This window comes from Lingula anatina, chromosome 2 (genome assembly GCF_051362555.1).
Source record: "Lingula anatina isolate TDL-2025a chromosome 2, LinAna3.0, whole genome shotgun sequence".
Classification (NCBI taxonomy): domain Eukaryota; kingdom Metazoa; phylum Brachiopoda; class Lingulata; order Lingulida; family Lingulidae; genus Lingula; species Lingula anatina.
This window is the reverse complement of record NC_141768.1, coordinates 10,859,812-10,878,711: the sequence shown is the minus strand read 5'-3', so window position 1 is coordinate 10,878,711 and position 18,900 is coordinate 10,859,812. Positions and strand designations below refer to the sequence as shown.

The window sequence follows — 18,900 nt, the reverse complement described above, 5'->3', positions numbered from 1 at the left end:
GCGACTAGTTTGTACCCTACCGCCGCAAATAATAGCTTCGAAACTAATGGTGATTTCGCTAATTAGCGCACGGTCGCAATTTGCGAGGCTTTCGAGATATGGGATAGCGAGGAATCAGCATGCTTGCGCCCTCTCGCCATAAGCGAAGCGTTCGAGATACGGGGCCAAGGTCTCTTTAAAATCTCTTTACAATCTGAGCACCTAGATAAGTAAAATAGTCTACTTTTAAATAGAAAAGAAGGTTGAAATCCACTTAATACCGGTCTCGGGCAGGTTTGTTGGTACACTGATGGTAGGCCTATATGTTGTTTGAACACGACGATATCGGCATAGCGCAATGTAATCAACACTGTGCCACTTTTATTAACGCGTGTCAGACTTCCAGCTCAGAATTGATCGGACAGTAGCAAGAGGGAAGCATTATGGCCACATCGAGCTTTTTTTGCAGGATACCATATGAACCACCTACATGGGCTTTAAAACTGAAAAAGATACCATCTTCTCGTGTTAAGGTAGGTCCGAAAGCCCTTGCGTTTAACACCCCATTTCCATAGATTAGATCGACCTACTTTAGATCGACCTAACTCCCCGGGGTTCGCGCTAAATAGCTGTCAGCCGGGCGGATACGAAAGTTAATTACCCCTTACAGCTTATAGTAGGCGGGGACGGACACTTAAGGGGGATTATCTGACAGTAATCTAGTGAGACTCCCCGCGGTGATAGATCGATCTAAAGTTGTGGGAATAGACCCTAAGACTGAAGCACCAGCACCTCGTCAGTGAATCAACTCCCTCCCCCTACTAAAAGCTATATAGGCCTATCTTATCCCAGATACTTATGCAGCTAATTAAATATGTCATGATATGTCAATACAATATTTCATGAATTTTTAACCTAAATGAACTTGAATGTATGCTAAAATCAAGAATCGGGGTCGCCTAACAGCAACTAGTCGCTAACTGAGTGTTGGGAAAAGAGCTGCACACAGTGGTATACGTACTGTGACGATTTTACACATGAAGCAAGCAAGACGACTTTTGCATAATTCAGGAATTATTCACGGTTGTTAACGCTTATTTATCCTTTTTAATACCAGTTAGTTCACGCAGAGACGCCGATTCATGAGTGGAAAGTCCCTGGTGTAAAGGCTCCGTTCACACTTCACGTAAAGCGAGACGACCTAACTGGCAGTACGCTTACTGGAAACAAGGTAAGTTCTCGGTCATTATATTTTAATAATTTTGAAAATTAAAAATTTTTATGTGGATTTCACAAGACAAATATGGTTAAAACCTCACTACTTAAATCTATATACCTAGATTTTTGCCCCACTTCAATTTATAAACCAAACCTTATTTTTTCTCTACCCATGCATATTATAGATTTTTCTGCAGCCCTTCTAACGTTGTCAGTATATTTGAAATTGGAGGGAGTTTAACAGGGAATATTTTTTCCACAAGGTTACATTAGTCCTCAAAATGTTTTTATGACAACTTGTCGTCTTACAGGGCTGCAGATATTATCAAATAGGGCCTCTTGTTTAACTTAGGCTTTGTTATTTCATTTTGGCTTATTCAGGCATATTTCTGTGTACAGAAAATGTTATTGTTTCTTTTCTAGGTTCGAAAGTTAGAGTTTTTGTTGGCAGATGCTTTGGACAAGGGTTGCAAGCACATAATTACGTGTGCTGGAATGCAGTCTAATCATTGTAGAGCCACAGCGGTGGCGTCAGCTCAAATGGGATTGAAAAGTCATCTAGTGGTTCGATCCAAACTGAAGGTTAGTAATGCTAGAAGTGTGGAATCGGTACGCAAGCAAAGTTGCTCTTAGATCAAAAAAAAAAATAATAATAAATAAATAATAATAATAATAAAAAACAGTGTGTCTCAGCTTAGTGGGTTTTGGCATACATGTCTTACATTCAGTAGAAAAGTAATATGACCTCTTTAGGTTAATAGATCGATCCTCCAAGACCTGTGTCCAAAAGTACATATCGCGTTCGTCTACATATGGAGATGGGTTTTTCCTAGTGAGCGACATTTTTTTTAAACAACGTTTATTCAAAAGAAAGAAATGGAGGCAAGGCGCTGGAAGCATTATATGCTCTTCACAAAATTAAATAAGTAAATAAATAAAACAAATGGATACATATATACAACAGAGTAAATGTAAAACTTCAAATATTATGGAGCACAAATTAAGTACAGAAAGAAAGGAGAAGAAAAGAGATAGTACCTATTAAGTGATGACAAAGTTTTCGAGAAGAAAATTTGCAACAGTTTCCAAGATAATTTCATTTTGGGTGGGTGATAAAGATCCATGACCGTAGAGAAATAGGGACAGCTTTTCTTTTTGTTTTAAAAGAGGTCTTACTTTCATGTAGAATTTCATTTACTTTTTGGTAAAGGGGAGGGTACCTTAAATTGAGTGAGGGGCATCTGAAAAAGAAGTGCAGAGGAGTTTCAAGGGCACCACAGGTGCAGTGTGGTGTGTCAATAGTAGTCCAGTTATGCCTAAACAATTCTGCTCTAAATAAACACCCGACCCTCGTTCTGTTAAGAATTTTTTCTTGATTTCTGTCCAAGTTTAGTATTGTTGTTGAAAGCGACCCAGCAGTGAGGTGATTTTTATCGAGTTCTTGACAGATGAGATTGAAGGTAAAGATTTAGTGGAGGAGGAGAGTTGATCCCATGAAGACATTAGAAAATAGTTAACTGAGGTACGGGGGTATTTAGTGAGCGACATGAGCTATGTCTATTTCGTGTGTTATAATATAGTTATTCTATGCTAAAAATTCCACAGTAAAAGACGAAAAAGGTTCATATATTTAAAACCTAGTAAATTACGAAATAGACACGGCCATCTCATTGTCGTGTGTATAAATTGGTCGTTCTCAGCTCAAAATACCACAATTTTAGACGAACGCGGCATGGCCTGCACCAATCTCGCATATGTGGGGGTCAGTTATTGACGAAATAGTCGATTTCGTGTTTCAAAACACCACAAAAAAAGAGGAATGCAGAATGGATGGTCATGGATGGTGTCAATTTCGCATCTATGAGACCTAATAAATTGTGAAATTGACATTACATGGTGCACGTCGTGTCCTCATGTTTGGGACCATTTGAAATAGGCACGCAAAGGCTTCTGTGGGCCATGGATAATAACGGAAGGGGAATCTGCTGGAACAAAAACGACATTGCAACTCATAGCGGACATCAGTACAGAGTAACTTAATAAACCTACATGTATTTGTTACGGTTTGTCATATATGTATACCATAGTGCCATTATCACTTAGTAGTTTTTACCAATTTTTAAGCTTCAGCAAGTAAACGTATCAATGTTTAATAATTGATCAAACCAACACTCGCGATAAATTGAGATCTGTAGTATCTGAGTGCAATCTGGATGAATTTAGTTCCCCTATTTGTTCATGTTCCTGATGCTACACAGAGAGCATAGCCACCCTTGGCTTCATAGGTGTCAGATCCATATGCTGATAGTATACTACTCTCTGACCACAGGTGCGCTAGTAGTCTATTACGAAAATGTTGTATCGCACCCTGTGCTAATTCAACCAGTCAACGGGAACGCGTTCCTGCCCAAAATGTGAAGGCGGCGGGCGTATGTTAATATGGAGAAAAGTCGGACTTAGTACTCAGATATTCGATAAGTAGGGATGGAAAATTAGGCTGCAAACAAACATATTTTTATTCTAGAATTCTGAAGACGTTCCTTGTAATGGCAACCTGCTTCTTGACAGAATGTGTGGTGCCCAAATCTACATCGTGCCTTGGGAAGGTACTTACGAGTCTCATCTCAAACCAAGTATGATAAATATTGCTAGAGGAATTAAGTAAGGAAAATAATTTCATTGATTGATTTTTTTCATAAATGAAAAAAGGAAATAAACTAGATATTTATGACAACAAGACGTAACGAATGGGCAATTTAATTCTATAGCCAACAATGCGATTTTATTAAAATTGGTTAAAGATGCATTTGGAGTCAATTTTGTTTTGCCACAAAAACCAACCAAATGCCACCATATACTTTGAAATAGTATAACGTAGAGAAATGCAAAAATACATAGTTTTATATTACCCGAAAAATGATATTTGTATGGATTTCTGCTTGCTCTCTGTGCTTTAAATAAAGGGGGGAGGGGGAGATAAGTACAGTACGTCAGATAAGTAGGTCAAATTTACGACCAAAAACTCTTTTATGGCACATCGAGTGATTAATTCGGTTTATCCATGGGCACTTCACCTTATTTGAGTTGTATGAGAAACTAATAAAAGTGGTTTATATGCGTTACTGGGAATTCACGCTCCATCAACGCTCGGTTCAATTGTGTTTTTAACATTAAAACATAACTGAATCCTGAATACTGACAGCTAGAGAAGACCCCTTGTAAATTATAGATTTCCGGTGTGCTCATACCTACTGTTGTTGAATACAGTTAAAAACATTTAAGCACATAGGCCTAATGCATTATCTTCATCGACAGTAATTACGTGTTTTTTCGCCGTTTTATTTATAGGGAGACAAGTGGAGAAGACTCGTACCTCATTCCTCTTGGTGGGAGTAATTCGGTTGGACTTTTTGGCTACATAACAGTATTTCACGAAATGATTTCGCAGGTATATGACCTAAAAACAAAATTCAATAAAGTAATATGACACAATATTAACTTTTTAAAAAATCGTGATATTGACTTTTTTATGCAATACGTCAATAGTTTGTTGATTGAAAAACCAGTTTTTCCATTCCCATATCTTAACTCCTTAGTCGCACTACCATTGCTTTTTCTGTGGAAAACTCACCTAATAATTTTGGAATTCATCGTCTTCGTGGTCATATTTAACTAACAAGCTTAAATATAGAATATGGCAATTTAATTGAAAATTAGGGCACTTTTCACATTGAGGCTATACTTGAAGCGATACAGGCCCCACCGGAATGCTTGGAGACATCGGCAGGACTCACCCTGAGCTCCAGAGATAACTTGACACTAACCTCTTCACAATAGCCTATCTTCATCGTGTCAAGTAACTTGACACGATGAAGATAGGCTATTGTGAAGAGGTTAGTGTCAAGTTATCTCTGAAGCTCAGGGTGGCAGGACTCGACGCAGCCAATCAAATAACACAATGTACAGGTGCAGACTAAATCGCTCGATGGGAAAATAGGCAAAGAGGGTTCATGCATTTGTGTGTTTATAATATATACAGATCCCAGCACTGATATCCTTTTCTCTCAGGGTATTCTAGAAAACTTTGATGACATAGCCTTTGCCTGTGGAAGTGGGGCTACCGCTGCAGGGCTTGCTGTAGGCAACTACCTGAACGGGTCCAAGCTCAAGTATGTTAGAAATTTAAAATGCGGTCTTTATTTGAATTCACCATCTGCAGTTTACCGGTTCTTGGTTTAGGTTCAGTTTCCACACTAGCCATACTCATTTGTCTTGCAATATGGTTGCATCGTGCACAAGATTATTGAGAAATTTTACTAGAGATACATGTATAGGCCTAGCTGGTGAATTTGTAGCAGGAAATATATATATATATATATATACCACTGTACTTGATAAATTCGGCGTTTTTTATGTTCCAACGGCAATATAAGTCATTTCATCGATTCTAGACGCTTTATTTCAATAATTGCCCAGTTTTTGCAGCAGAGATCTCATGCGGGAGAACCTTGTTTCCTTGCTTTACATATTACACTGTTTTATATTCAGAATCCATGCTCTGTTCGTGGGTTCAGATGCCGAGTTTTGTAAAGCCGCTGTTAACCAGATGTTACACGATGTTGGGCTGACTGAAGTACGCTCAGAGGACATGGTTGACATGATTGAAAGTCCTGAAAACCAAGGCTATGGGGTGTACACACAGGAAGATTTAGGTAAGAGATGGACATTGATTTGTTTTTTTAAACAATTTAAAAATTGTTTCGGTAACACTAACAATAACAGAGTATTCAATATCCAGCGCTTATTATCTCATAACTTGCAATAGTGGAAGTCAATTTGACTTGATAAGATGCAATGATGTCATAAGTACGTTCTATAGTTCATGAGGAGTTCGTTAGGACTAATGATACATAAAGGCCACCTGGCATTAACTCATTCCCAATTGGCTCTACAAGGCCAAATGCGTTCAACTGGGCCAACAACCCCCGGTCTTCCCTAGTTACTTAAATGTTACTTCAGAAATACGTCGGGGAATAAATCGAAGTAAGGGCGCATCTTCTGGGCTGATTTGGCCATTTTGGTTGTTGTTTTTGATATAATAATATTATGCTTTTTTCTTTTCATTAGATTACTTCATTCAAGTGAGCATTGATACGGGCGTCATTGTCGATCCAACCTACACTGGCAAAGCTGTGAAGTTCCTGGTTCAAGAAATGAACAACCACCCTGATAGGTTCAAGGGTAGAAGGGTATTATTTTTGCACACAGGTTTGTTTTTTCATCAAACTGATCTAGGATCTGAAAGAAAGTGCTGTTCTCTTTTCTAATTTCTATCCTAACAACATGAAAAACTGTCGGCTATGTTGGGGATTTAATGAAAAGTCCTTCATGTTGTAAACATAGCAAAAGCTTCGAGGAATATGACAGTGCACTTTGATTTTGAGAATAATTAATATATTACTTTACAGGTGGTGTCTTTGGACTGTATGATGGAAAGATGGACAACGTATTGAAGAAGCACGAAATGACCAATAGAGTCAAGATACTTAATGACTAAACGGAACGAGTTTTGAGTCTCTTGCCGTGTGAGTAATGAGTCGCTTATTCTTCATTCCTACCGTTACACCTGAGTAACGGAAGAAATGGGGGGAAACGGATATATTGGGCTTGAACCTGTCACATTTTGAATTATTTTTTCGGACAAACTAGCAGCCGAAGAGAAATGGTCTGCTGAGACTTTGGCAAAGAGAAAGGTCAGTATAGGACCCACCGTTGCCACCCTGTGGCAGCACTTTCTGGGTTGTATTAAGACAATCTGCCCGTGAAAATAAATATAGCATAATTTCATATCACAGTCAGCTAACGCCAATATGAAGTTATCCAGTTAAACTTTTTTCCGGTATAGTTATCTACCGGGTACCACGAATGATATAGTTGAGAGTAACGACGATTCATCAGAGATTGAGGACGGTGCGAATGAGTTTAATGATTCTGTAGAAATAGAAAACGCTGTGGATAAGGGCGTCTTTCTTTCACAGGGAGAGTTTCAACTTTCTGAACATAAGCCAGCTCAAGTGTCACGATAAAAAAGTAAATAAAACCGAGGCCACCTATTACACTGGAGTTCTTTTATACATTCGTGCACAATTTTAGACTAGTTTTTTTTTGTGAAACATCAGCTGTCAACTCACAATTTTCAATGTAAAATATATTGAAAACGTGTTTATAAGAGTTGGCATAAATGGGATAGAAATACCAAAGCTTCGTAACAATCAAAACAACTTACAAAGCCTACTTCGATACACTTAACTGAGTTAAAATAAAAAGCAAACACTCATGCATGTGTCCGTCGTAAAAAGAATCGTTAACTCAAAAACCCTGTCTTAATTATTCATCACCATATTTTACCAATTTTGCCAACCTAATCGCACAAAAGAACAACAGAAGTAACGAGACCTCCGCCAAGGCAGCAATTTTTGATTATTTTTGATTATTGATTGATTATTGATCCAGATCACCCAAAAACTAATCATCTGTTCCTTGGCCCACTTCTGACAGTTCCTGAAAATTTCATAAAAATCGGTCCATAACTTTTTGAGTTATGTTGATGACAGACAGACAGACAGACAAACAAACAGACAATCAGTGGTGAAAACATAACCTCCTTCGCGGAGGTAGTAAGCTTGTTATATTTTTATTCAATAAAGCGTGTCACACTCACAATTTTGATAAAAACTTGTAAATTTGCAAAAAACTTATTATTACGTATCAAGGAGGCGACTTCATGTGTTCTTGTCAGGTATTCTGTGATCGACTTTATTCCGTCTCTGTTAAACCACGTGGCTTTAACACACAAAGGGTACTTTTGTTAACAGCTCCCTATTGATAAGGATCAATGATATTGATGGAAATCGTCACGCCCCTACCCGTTACTATTCCTTTCTGGTTCTACTCCCATGGTAAAACCTAGGTACTCTTTGACCACAGCAGTGGCGGATTAAGAGGGGAGTCGGGGGGTCCTGACCCTCCCTCCCCTTTCGACTTGTGGTCCCCTCTTGAACGTAAAATTCTGACTAGCTGAATCATAGTTCTAAACCCTACAGAATGGCACCGTTCGCCCTCTAAAATACCAAATTTTTTCGGAGCCCTTCAGTGGGCCCCGAACCCCACGCAAAGTGGTGGTGTTGGGGGGGGGGGGGCTTTGCATAGGCGGACGACCATTCAAATAATCCTGGATCAGCCCCTGCACAGGGTGCGTCAGCGTCCCTTTCTTAGTATTGTTGTTACACTGCAGGTATGGACACGGTGATATGGGCATAGCCCAACGTACTTAGACTGGGTTCCCATACTTAGATCAATCCATCTGGATCGACCTAACTCCCTGGGGGTTCATGGTAAATTGCTATCAGCTCAAGAGGCTTAAATGTCTGTCACGCCTACCGATTAAGCTTAGGGTAAAGATAATTACCCCTTAACAGCTTTTCTAGGTGTGACAGACATTTAAGCCAGTCAAGTTGACAGCAATTTAGTGAGACTCCCCAGGGAGATAGATCGATCCAAATATCTGTGGGAATGGTCTCTTGGTATAAATACCGCTGTGCCGCTTTTATAGCGATAACGCGTGCCAGATTGCCAGCGTAGAACTGATCGGACTGCAGTAAGAGGGAGGCAGTATGGCCACGTCAAGCTTTTGCAGAATACCATATGAACCACCGGCATGGGCTTCAAAACTGAAAAAGATACCATCTTCTCGCGTTAAGGTAGGTCCAAAAGCCCTGCGTTTAATACTATGAAGCTCATCACTTCATCAGTGAATCAACTCCTTTCCCCTACTTGTAGTGGTCTTGACTTATGCAGATAAGCTAATTCAGACACAAATCTACCGTTATATACAGATAGACGCTGCTGTATTAAATAGGTCAATACACTATAAACATGAATGGAGGCATAAATCAAGAATAGGAGTCGCTTAGCAGCACCGAGTCGCTGGCCAAGCAGCGGAAGAGCTACCCACAGTGACACATACATATTTAATAGAAGTATTATCTGGAAAGATGGATCTATGTTGCATAATGTAGATGGTTGAACGACATCACCATTTGGCCATAATAAGAAAATGGGCCACCGACACGGCTGATAGATTCCCCTATACATGCCTATACCCTCTAAACCGCAAGATTTGTGGAAAAAATCCATATCGCCGGAAACAAGTTTGCAGGCCACTCAGGCCCGCGCTGATCTGTAACGTCACTTGCGAACAGTCTACACTCTTGATTCAAATCTCAATTGTGTTTTATTTATTCCAAATGTGACAAGAATGGTAGTCCGCGAGGAACCGGTAGTCCATTCCCTACTACGTTCGTCCCATATAGGCCTGCCTTTAAGACTAACTCCAACCTGTACTAGTCATATGTGACACTGGACTTTTATCTAGGACTAACATTCCAGTCACATCGGTACGGAGTTTCCGAGTCTGGATGTAAATTATCCGAACTAACCATAGAGCACGATAATTTGATATAAGTCAAGAGTTATATACTCAACGCACAATTGAATAATTCAGGAATTTTTCACGGTTGTTAACGCTTATGTATCCTTTTTAATATCAGTTAGCTCACGCAGACACCCCGATTCATGAGTGGAAAGTCCCTGGAGTAAAGGCTCCGTTCACACTTCACGTAAAGCGAGACGACCTAACTGGCAGTACGCTTACCGGAAACAAGGTAAGTTCTCTGTCAGCATATTTTTAATGTGGATTTCACAATTCAAGGTTAAAAACGCACTGCTTCAACATATCTAGATTTATACCTTGCTTAAATTTATTGACCCAAACCTTGGTTGTTGCGATGGCAGACTGTCTCTACCTATGCACAGTACATATTTTCCTGCAGCCCTTTTGACGTTGACAACTATTTGAAGTTGGAGAGAATTGAGCTGGGGAGATGTTTTCAAGGAATGATTCTGCATGTTGACGTGTTCCTCCTTAGATCGCCGTGACAACAAGTTGTATGGTTGCAGATTGTAGCATTTAGGCCCTGCTAGTTTTTTTTTTCTTTTTTATTTCATTTTGGTTTCTTCAGGCATATTTCTTTATACAGAACGTATTGTTGTTTTTCTTTTCAAGGTTCGAAAGTTAGAGTTTTTGTTGGCAGATGCTTTGGACAAGGGTTGCAAGCACATAATTACATGTGGTGGAATTCAGTCTAATCACTGTAGAGCCACAGCGGTGGCGTCAGCTCAGACGGGATTGAAGAGTCACCTAGTGCTTCGGTCAAAATTGAAGGTTAGTAATACTAGAAGTGTAGAAGTGGTACGCAAAGTTGCTTCTAGATTAAAAAGGTTATAAAAGAACGATGTCAGCGTGAAAGTCCTATTGTCTTGGCAATACGGTGATGAAGTGTTCAGGCTGACTTCAAAATATAGGTTAAAATATTATGCTAGTTGTTACATGCTTAAAATCTATTTGAAATAAAAGAAAGGGTGGAGAATATGTGGAATATGCTTGAACAAAAGTGATAGATGAGAAAGTAGTTACTGCAACACATATGTAACTTTATAAACCTACATGCATTTTCCATACATGTACCCCGTCGTCAGTGTCATTTTAGTAACTTTTACCAAGCGTCTACTGTATCAATATCCAATACTTGATTAAACCAACACTCGCGATAAATTGAAATCTGTAGTATCTGAGTGCAATGTGGATGAATCCAGGTCCCTTGTTTGCTCACGTTTCTGATGCCACACGGGGAGCATAGCCACCCTGGATTTCAGAGATGTCAGAGGCATGCTGATAGCATGGCACAGGGGCAGATCCAGATATATTTTTTGGCAGTCTTCCAAATCATCTCTCTTGAGCCATCGTCCGTTTTCCGACAAAAAAATTTAAATGCCCGTCAATGTAAACTTGAAAGAATTTAACCGTCTTCCAAAAGACCCAGAAGACGGCCTCCCGCCCCTTAGCAGGTTAGTAAGGCGGTGAGTTTCTAGTGACCTATAAAATTCAGGTTGATGATAGTGGGGGGGGGGGGTGGGGGGGGGGGGGGTCTGGACTTATCCAGCTTGCAATGTTGACTTTTACAAAAAAAAAAAAAAATAAAATAAATAAATAAATAAATAAATAAATAAATAAATAAATAAAAATACAATACCTATACCTACTTAAACCAGTGAATTAATGTGAATACAAAATTAGCACACCCTGATATCTCCTAAGGAATAAACTCCGAACACAACGTGTGTACACATAAAAAAGAAAGGTTAGTTACCATCTTAGAGTAGCGGAATGGTAACCTCTCTCACAGAACTAGCTCTTCATACCCTTGGCTGTCTTGCCCTTAATTATATATATATATATATATTCTGTCTCCACGTGCTTTGTGTTGTTTATAAATTTGTTTGGGTCTCAGAACACGTAGGCGAAACGCAAAACTGCTTTCTTTGTTTCTTTTCGTGCCATTCCCGTCAGATTGCTACTCTTGTTGCATTGCATCATAGTTTCCAGGTTTATACATAGACAGCTTGTAAAACACCGCGGTGAATTAATGATAGAACAGCTTGCCTAGTCTTTTATCATATCAGCACACACTTGCAGCATGTGGCTGCCTAAAATGTGAAGACGGCGAGCGGACGTTAGTACTCTGATACTCGATAAGTAGGGATGGAAAATTAGGCTACTGACAAGCATATTTTTATTCTAGAATTCTGAAGACGTTCCCTGCAATGGCAACCTGCTTCTTGACAGAATGTGTGGTGCCCAAATCTACATCGTGCCTTGGGAAGGTACTTACGAGTCTCATCTCAAACCAAGTATGGAAAATATTGCTAGAGGAATTAAGTAAGGAAAATAATTTCATTGAATTTATTTATTTATATAATTATTTTTATTTATTCCATAACTAAGTATTTATGATATCAAAACCTGGCGAATGGCCCCATAAATTTCTTTAGAAAACGATGCGCTTTTACTGAAGTCGGTTAAAATTAATACTTAACATAATCCAATTTCTGACGGATTACCAGATATCTTCTCTAGCTGTTTAAAATTGTATATTTAGTCTTTCCAAGGACGTTCTTGGTCTTTAAGTCAATTTTGTAACACCTGGAGAAGACCTCTTGGTAGAGGATAGATTTTCAGTGTGCTGATACGTTATGTTGTCGAATGGATCATCCCACAAGGCATTTTAAGCTGGTAATATATTATATTCAGTAATTACGTGTTTTTCGATGTTTTATTTATAGGGAGACAAGTGGAGAAGACTCGTACCTCATTCCAGTTGGTGGGAGTAATTCGGTCGGACTTTTTGGCTACATAACAGTATTTCATGAAATGATTTCACAGGTATGTGACCTTAAACAAAATACAATAAAGTAATATGGTGTAACATTAGTTTCTTTACATATCGTGATTTAATTTAAATATCCTATATAACAGTAGTTGTTGAATAAAAATTCAGTTTTTCCTTTCCCATATGAGCTACTAGTATATTCCACTTTAAAGAATATTTAATCGTTTGTCTAATTCCCATTCCTTTTTTCCTAGGAAAATTGTTCTAACATCTTTGGGTTTCATTTTCTTGTAAATGGCTCATTTGACTAACAAGTTTGAATATATAATGTCGCAATTTTATTGAAAAGAATGCGCTTTTCTCATTGAGGGTATACTTTAAGCAATACAGGCCGCACTGGTAGCTTTAGAGAGATTGACAGCGCTCGACACGGAAAATTATTAGCATAGTGTACCGGTGCCGATTGTATTTTTCGATGGGAAAATGAGAAGTACATAAATTTGTGTATTTATAATATAGGGCTATGCAGATCTCAGCACTGATAATCTTTTTTATGCAGGGTATTCTAGACAATTTTGATGACATAGCTTTTGCCTGTGGAAGTGGAGCTACTGCTGCAGGGCTGGCTGTAGGAAACTACCTGAACGGGTCCAAGCTCAAGTATGTTAAAAATTTTAAAATATGGTTGTTATCTGCAGTTTCCAGTTCTTGGATGACGCTCATCTTTCACGCTTGCCATAATCTTTTTTCTTGCAATACGACTGCATAGTGAACAAGATGATTGAATAGTATTACTAGATATATAGCTGGTGAATTTGTTACGGGAAACATGCCACTGACCTTGATAAGGTCGGCGTTTTTATTTTATGTTCCCATGGCAACGTAGGTCACTCCATCGATTTTTGGGGAGTTTTCTGAACGCGTTTCTAGACCAGTTTTGCATAGGCTTTATTTCAACAAGAGGTAATTGACTTGAATTATTTGCAGCAGGAAACCCATGCTGGGGTACTTCGTGTTGTCTCTTTGCTGTATATATTAGTTACATTTTTAGAATCCATGCCCTGATCGTGTGTGAGGATGCCAAGTTCTATAATGCCGCTATCAATGAGATGTTGGACGATGTTGGACTGACTGACGTACGCTCAGAGGACATGGTGGACATGATTGAAGGTCCTGAAAACCAAGGCTATGGGGTGTCCACCCAGGAAGAACTAGGTTAGAGATGGACATTGATTTATTTTAAATTGTTTGTTTCAGTACCACCAACAATAACAGAATGCTCAATATCCAGCGCTTGTTATCTCGTTACTTGCCATAGTGGAAGTCAATTTGACTTGTTAGGTTGCAGTGGTGATATGGGGCTTAAGTACGTTCAGTAGTTCATTGTGACGTTAGGATTACGATACAGCTAATGTAATAATTTGAATATGCCGCTTAATGAAATAAGTATGTTAATTCTGAAACTAAACCATGGATATTATCAATATACTTACATCGGGGAATTATCGACATTAGGGCGCATTTTCCGGGATGTTTTTTGGCCATTTTGGTGTAATATATGTGGTAATACATTCTTGATATTATATGTTATTACCTTTCATTAGATTACTTCATTCAAGTGGGCATTGATACGGGCGTCATTGTCGATCCAACCTACACGGGCAAAGCTGTGAAGTTCCTGGTTCAAGAAATGAACAACCACCCTGATAGGTTCAAGGGTAGAAGGGTATTATTTCTGCACACAGGTTTGTTTTTTTCTTCATCAAACTAAAATATGATCTGAAATCTGATCTGATCGATATGTAAACATAGCGAAAATCTACGAGGAATTTGACAAAATCAAAGTACAATGCATTACTCGCCTGAGTGGACGCTGGTTCTGGGAATAACTAATATATTCCTTTACAGGTGGCATCTATGGACTGTTTGATGGACGGATGGACAACGTATTAAAGCAGCACGAAATGACCAATAGAGTCAAGATCCTTTATGACTAACCGCGGCGAGTTGTGGGTCTCTTGAGGTGTGAGTGAAGTACTTATTCTGCACTCCGTCCGTCACAGCAGAGTAACGACAGGAGGGGAGGGAAAAGGATCAGGATATATTGAACTTGAGCTGGTCACATTATCTATTAGATTTTTTTCAGACGCTTTTGTCAACAGGGGGAGCTAATCTGCTGGGACTAAAACAACAAGAACGTCGGGCTCTTAATGAAGCCCATTGTAGCACCAGCCGGTGTCACTTTGTGGCCAAACTTTCTGTCTTGTGTTGAGACGAAAATGTCCGTGAATATGATATGCATAATACGATATTGCGTCAGTCAGCTATTGCAAATATAAAGTTACCCTGTGAGATAGGGGCGTATACCAGATATTAAAATCGGTAGGGTGGTCAAACCTGTTCCGGCATGGTTCTCTATTTGCAGGAATGCTACCAGGAATGATCTCTGTGTTGTTCATGTATACACATTGTTCAGCACACAATCTAATAAGGAAAATCATTACATGAGACTGATTAGCCGATTAAAGACCTTTCACACATCAAGATCTTGGATATTTACTCTTCATGTTTAGTATATCTCACTAGCATGTTGTTTGCAATACAAACTCGACAAAATAGAATATTTTTGTTTTTATAAGTAATTAAAGACAAAGTGCAAATTTCTAATTGTCCAGTGTATAGTAAATGTATAGAATGGGAACATCCAAAACCATGGAAAATATATCTTCAGAATCATGTGATTTGCATGATTTTTCTTTTAAAAATTGCATTCTTCGTTCAGCCCTTGAGCATTGCGTGTTATTTGAATTAAAGCTAGTTATTCAGTGTGTTGAAGAGTGGATAAGATAAGCAGATGCGTAAAAAGCAAATTTTAATCGTGGACGGGATGGGGGGCTAAACATGAAAAACAAAAGCGACAAGGGAATATATATCTGCAAAATTTGGGAACCTGAAGTTGGACATAGGTTAACTAGGGTCTCGACCAGCGGATATAAGCGGCGGGGCAAATACGAACGTTTTCCTCATTACACATTGTTTTCAATTCAATAGGTTTCAAAACTATATGATATTATTTTACTCTACCTACAAAATCGTTTCCAACGGCATTAAAATCGTTTTCACTTTTGCGAGATAATAATCTTTAGTTCAAAAAGTCCAGTTTAGACGTATCAAATAAAACAACAACTAATGTTAACTTTCTCATATTCCCAATGATGTTGAGACAAGTGACATATTTTCCGATCCGCTCATAAAATTTTTCCAAAATGCTGAGATATGATTTAAAGCCCACTTTACTTGGCGTTAAATATGAGGTACAATGATAAATGGTTTGTAGTTCATCGTGTAAGTACAGAAGGACAAACATGTACTCTGTTGACTATGATAAATACTGCAAAAGAAAAAAAAACGCGAATGAATACTCAGAAACAAAACTATGTATATCATGTGCTGAAATTATCTTTCAATCATTACTTCATTTCTTTGTAAAAGGCGCGCATTAGTGCAAGTCTGCCTGGGATGCTGTAAAAGCGCTTTCTGCTGTTTCACTTTTAACCACGTGCAGGACGGTAAAGATCTATGTAGCATGCTTTTTTTGTTTAATGTATATAAAAAAAAACACCAATATCAATAACATCAATATCGTATATATATATATATTTATTTATTTATTATGAATAACAAGAGATCTTTCGCAAAATCACAATTCGTATTGTGCCTTAAGTGCGTAATCACACCTTCAAAAATAATTCAGATCAACATAGACAATTTATTATTGTGACCTTTACTTGAGAAAAATAAATAAGCATATCCAAGTCATTTCAAATGACCTTAAACAGAAATATATACATGTTAAATAACCTAAGCCTTGGACGTTAGTCGTCCAAGCTTAAGCTTAATAAATTAATATAGTACAGCCATTTAAATTGGCCATTGACATAAACTTCACAAGCACCACCTATATACACTTTATTAGCACCATCTGTTAGGTTTATGTGACTCGCACAGTTCTCATAAACTCAGTGTTCAATCAACTAGCACTTTGCATTCTGGAGCAGTTGCAAATAAGGCATGTTTCGTCATCGGAAGCGTTATCAAATAAGTGATTTTCAGGCTCGCACTCTGGCGTACCATACACCCTAACCTTTCTACCGTGCTGTAGAGGTGGGACAGGTTTGAGATTGGAGGTTTTCTCAGCTTGCAGAGAACCGTTGTGAAGCGACATATTTTCACCGTACTCTAGATCTGGGTTGTTTTCTATTAACGAGAACACGTGATCTTTCAAATACACTGTGAATCCCATTTTTTCTAGGTTCTTTAAAATCAATTTTTCCAGGGTGTAAAGGTCATCCTCCTCTACGTTCGGCAAGTGCTGTTGCATGAAGTTGGCAATTTTCAGGACGTATTCTGCATTGTGTCCACAAAATCCCCGAGCTTTGGAGACCTGATGTGCCACCTGCTCCACCGTTTCAGGCCCTGTATATAGATGGTTGTCTGGGGTTGCCGTATATATCCATACAGTGACAGTGTCCTCTTTATCTTTCTGATAAAAGGTTTCAGTGAATGTTGTGTATCCTCCTAACGTGCACTCTCGCAAGTCTAAATGGTCCATTGCTTCAGCTATCTGATCATCTCCAACTAATAGGTAAGCTAGGCCCCAAACTTTGCTCTGAAATTGAACAAAAGCACATACTTAAGTTTTTATGATATTTTCCGATTATCATTCCGTGCCTCTTTTGATAAACACTGGGCAACAAAGCACGCCAGTGATCCATCTTGAAATAATAGCACGCAAGCTGCACGTGGCTAATTTGCATAATATATACTCCACGAAGCAAGCTGATGCAATGATCACTACGTGATAGAGTGGCTGTGGAGCCTATATGCAGCGTTCCGAAATGGCACACGACATGCCCTATGCAAGTCGACACTCGTATCTTTCTAGCATATTATGCTGTGTTTAATAAAGGAAAACGAACTCACCTCATTTTCTTTCACCAATGTCGCAACTCTTCCGGGCTAAAATTGTAAACAAATCAAAATTGGATCAATGCTAGGGCCTAAACAAAACGTGACCAATAGAAGGTCTTTCAGTTTGGAGTGTGCTCTTACTTTGCGTTTCATTTATCTATTCTAGCATAGAGTAAAATGTATCTGAAATATGTTAAGTGGCCTGGAAACGTATATTGTATATGACGAAGTGAACTCACGTATTCAGACGTTCCTCTATGGGATATGCTTCCTTGCCAAAACCGTCTCGCGTACCCTTCGATAAAACCTATTATTTTTTCTGTATAAGTAAATCCTGGTTTCCAGATCAATGAACCATAGCCGAACACCCACATAGAGGGTGTTTCGTGAGGGCTGCTAGGCATTGCGTCAATTTTGTCTTTACACACCCTCTTACCAGCAATAACAACTGCTACTGTGTGTTTACTAGTTTGCGGACAGACAGCAATTGTATATATAGTATGTCTGACGTCATTATAGTAACGTCCAATCGCGTTTCTTTCCCATTATGACGTGCCCATTCATTCATTACGCCTCCTAGCTGATGCAACCCGCATTGAGAGACCTGCAGGGTCCAGTTCGAAGGGTCAACTACTTTGTTATGTGTTTGTATGTATCCTGTTTACGATCAGAATCCGGTTTGATCTGGTTCCGATTAAGTGTGGTACACTGTCTACGAATTTTGTGAAATGTAGTAGACCTCTGCAGGTGTGTGTGTGTGTGTGTGTATGGGCGCGAGTGTGCATGGGACGTCTTGCTTAAATATTAAAATTAATTAATTCGCTCTTTGAAAAAAATCTCACCAATTTCCCCCGTCATTATATAGAGTGGAAAATGGAAAACACACAAGGAAACAGTCACGTTGTTCCTTATTATTAAAAATAAATCAAAGAAGAGCAAAGGAACCAGGATAATCCGGATTTAAAAATATAAGAGGAGGGGGGAGGGGGGGGAGACAACGAGGTGCCAACAATTGAATTTGCAGATATAAGTTATCATATATCTGTTGAATCATTTAAATTCAATTAAATGTGTCTGAAATTGACACAAATTGGTCTACTTTGAGTCAAATTTTTTTCCACCCATGCAAGTACTGGGGGATGTTTTTGCTAGTTGTTTCCCTGTGCTACTACTTCAGAAGGCCTTTGAGGACGTGCGTCATTCGTTTCACTCAAGCGCTTTCTCGGAGGATAGCATGACTTGCGGTGAAAGATGAGCACTAGATTTGAAAGCGTCCGACATGCTGTCGTTTCCCTAGCTGACTGTCCTTATCAAGATATTTGCACCTGCAGAATCTTTTATATGCGTTCGCGCGTATCAGAAAGCGTTAAGAATTAAGAGTGCTAAGGTTCACTAGCGACAACTCTTTGTAAACACATTTATTTTGAACGACATTTATTTTGGT

The 18,900-nt window shown here is 38.8% G+C and overlaps 3 protein-coding genes across 5 annotated transcripts; 2 read left to right on the top strand and 1 right to left on the bottom strand.

Annotated features, from left to right (window-relative positions):
• The first annotated feature begins 56 nt into the window (after window positions 1-56).
• Window positions 57-7,313, top strand: LOC106157785 (uncharacterized). 3 transcript variants are annotated; one of them, XM_087007125.1, is made up of 10 exons: window positions 57-169; window positions 378-512; window positions 1,097-1,210; window positions 1,621-1,779; window positions 3,722-3,858; window positions 4,546-4,645; window positions 5,266-5,366; window positions 5,746-5,909; window positions 6,325-6,465; window positions 6,666-7,313. In XM_087007125.1, exons 2-10 carry the CDS (start codon window positions 423-425, stop codon window positions 6,752-6,754), a joined length of 1,095 nt encoding a protein of 364 aa, XP_086863251.1. In that variant the 5' UTR covers window positions 57-169; window positions 378-422; the 3' UTR covers window positions 6,755-7,313. The 3 variants fall into 3 exon arrangements, with proteins under 3 accessions (XP_086863251.1, XP_086863252.1, XP_086863250.1); XM_087007124.1 differs by lacking the exon at window positions 57-169 and having other exon boundaries at window positions 200-512; XM_087007126.1 differs by lacking the exons at window positions 57-169; window positions 3,722-3,858; window positions 4,546-4,645 and having other exon boundaries at window positions 199-512.
• Window positions 7,314-8,720: 1,407 nt separating this feature from the next.
• LOC106157786 (uncharacterized) lies at window positions 8,721-15,106 on the top strand. Its single transcript, XM_087007128.1, has 9 exons — window positions 8,721-8,957; window positions 9,807-9,920; window positions 10,322-10,480; window positions 11,898-12,034; window positions 12,439-12,538; window positions 13,045-13,145; window positions 13,537-13,700; window positions 14,090-14,230; window positions 14,394-15,106. The coding sequence occupies exons 1-9, from the start codon at window positions 8,871-8,873 to the stop codon at window positions 14,480-14,482; spliced, it is 1,092 nt and encodes a 363-aa protein (XP_086863254.1). The 5' UTR covers window positions 8,721-8,870; the 3' UTR covers window positions 14,483-15,106.
• Window positions 15,107-16,134: 1,028 nt separating this feature from the next.
• LOC106157784 (putative glutathione-specific gamma-glutamylcyclotransferase 2) lies at window positions 16,135-17,937 on the bottom strand. Its single transcript, XM_013533530.3, has 3 exons — window positions 17,696-17,937; window positions 17,469-17,504; window positions 16,135-17,154 (listed from the first exon to the last, which is right to left on the bottom strand). Exons 1-3 carry the CDS (start codon window positions 17,858-17,860, stop codon window positions 16,516-16,518), a joined length of 840 nt encoding a protein of 279 aa, XP_013388984.2. The 5' UTR covers window positions 17,861-17,937; the 3' UTR covers window positions 16,135-16,515.
• Between the last annotated feature and the right edge of the window lie 963 nt (window positions 17,938-18,900).

What these genes read in the sequence shown, in the direction of transcription:
- LOC106157785 (XM_087007125.1), top strand. Translation starts at nt 423, where the DNA reads ATGGCCACATCGAGCTTTTTTTGCAGGATACCATATGAACCACCTACA. An exon ending in TACCATCTTCTCGTGTTAAG is followed by an intron (nt 513 to 1,096) that starts GTAGGTCCGAAA and finishes TTTTAATACCAG; the next exon opens with TTAGTTCACGCAGAGACGCC. An exon ending in CTGAACGGGTCCAAGCTCAA is followed by an intron (nt 5,367 to 5,745) that starts GTATGTTAGAAA and finishes TTTTATATTCAG; the next exon opens with AATCCATGCTCTGTTCGTGG.
- LOC106157786 (XM_087007128.1), top strand. Translation starts at nt 8,871, where the DNA reads ATGGCCACGTCAAGCTTTTGCAGAATACCATATGAACCACCGGCATGG. An exon ending in CTGAACGGGTCCAAGCTCAA is followed by an intron (nt 13,146 to 13,536) that starts GTATGTTAAAAA and finishes TTACATTTTTAG; the next exon opens with AATCCATGCCCTGATCGTGT. An exon ending in GTCCACCCAGGAAGAACTAG is followed by an intron (nt 13,701 to 14,089) that starts GTTAGAGATGGA and finishes ACCTTTCATTAG; the next exon opens with ATTACTTCATTCAAGTGGGC.
- LOC106157784 (XM_013533530.3), bottom strand. Translation starts at nt 17,860, where the DNA reads ATGCCTAGCAGCCCTCACGAAACACCCTCTATGTGGGTGTTCGGCTAT. An exon ending in ATAGAGGAACGTCTGAATAC is followed by an intron (nt 17,505 to 17,695) that starts GTGAGTTCACTT and finishes TTACAATTTTAG; the next exon opens with CCCGGAAGAGTTGCGACATT. An exon ending in CATTGGTGAAAGAAAATGAG is followed by an intron (nt 17,155 to 17,468) that starts GTGAGTTCGTTT and finishes GTTCAATTTCAG; the next exon opens with AGCAAAGTTTGGGGCCTAGC.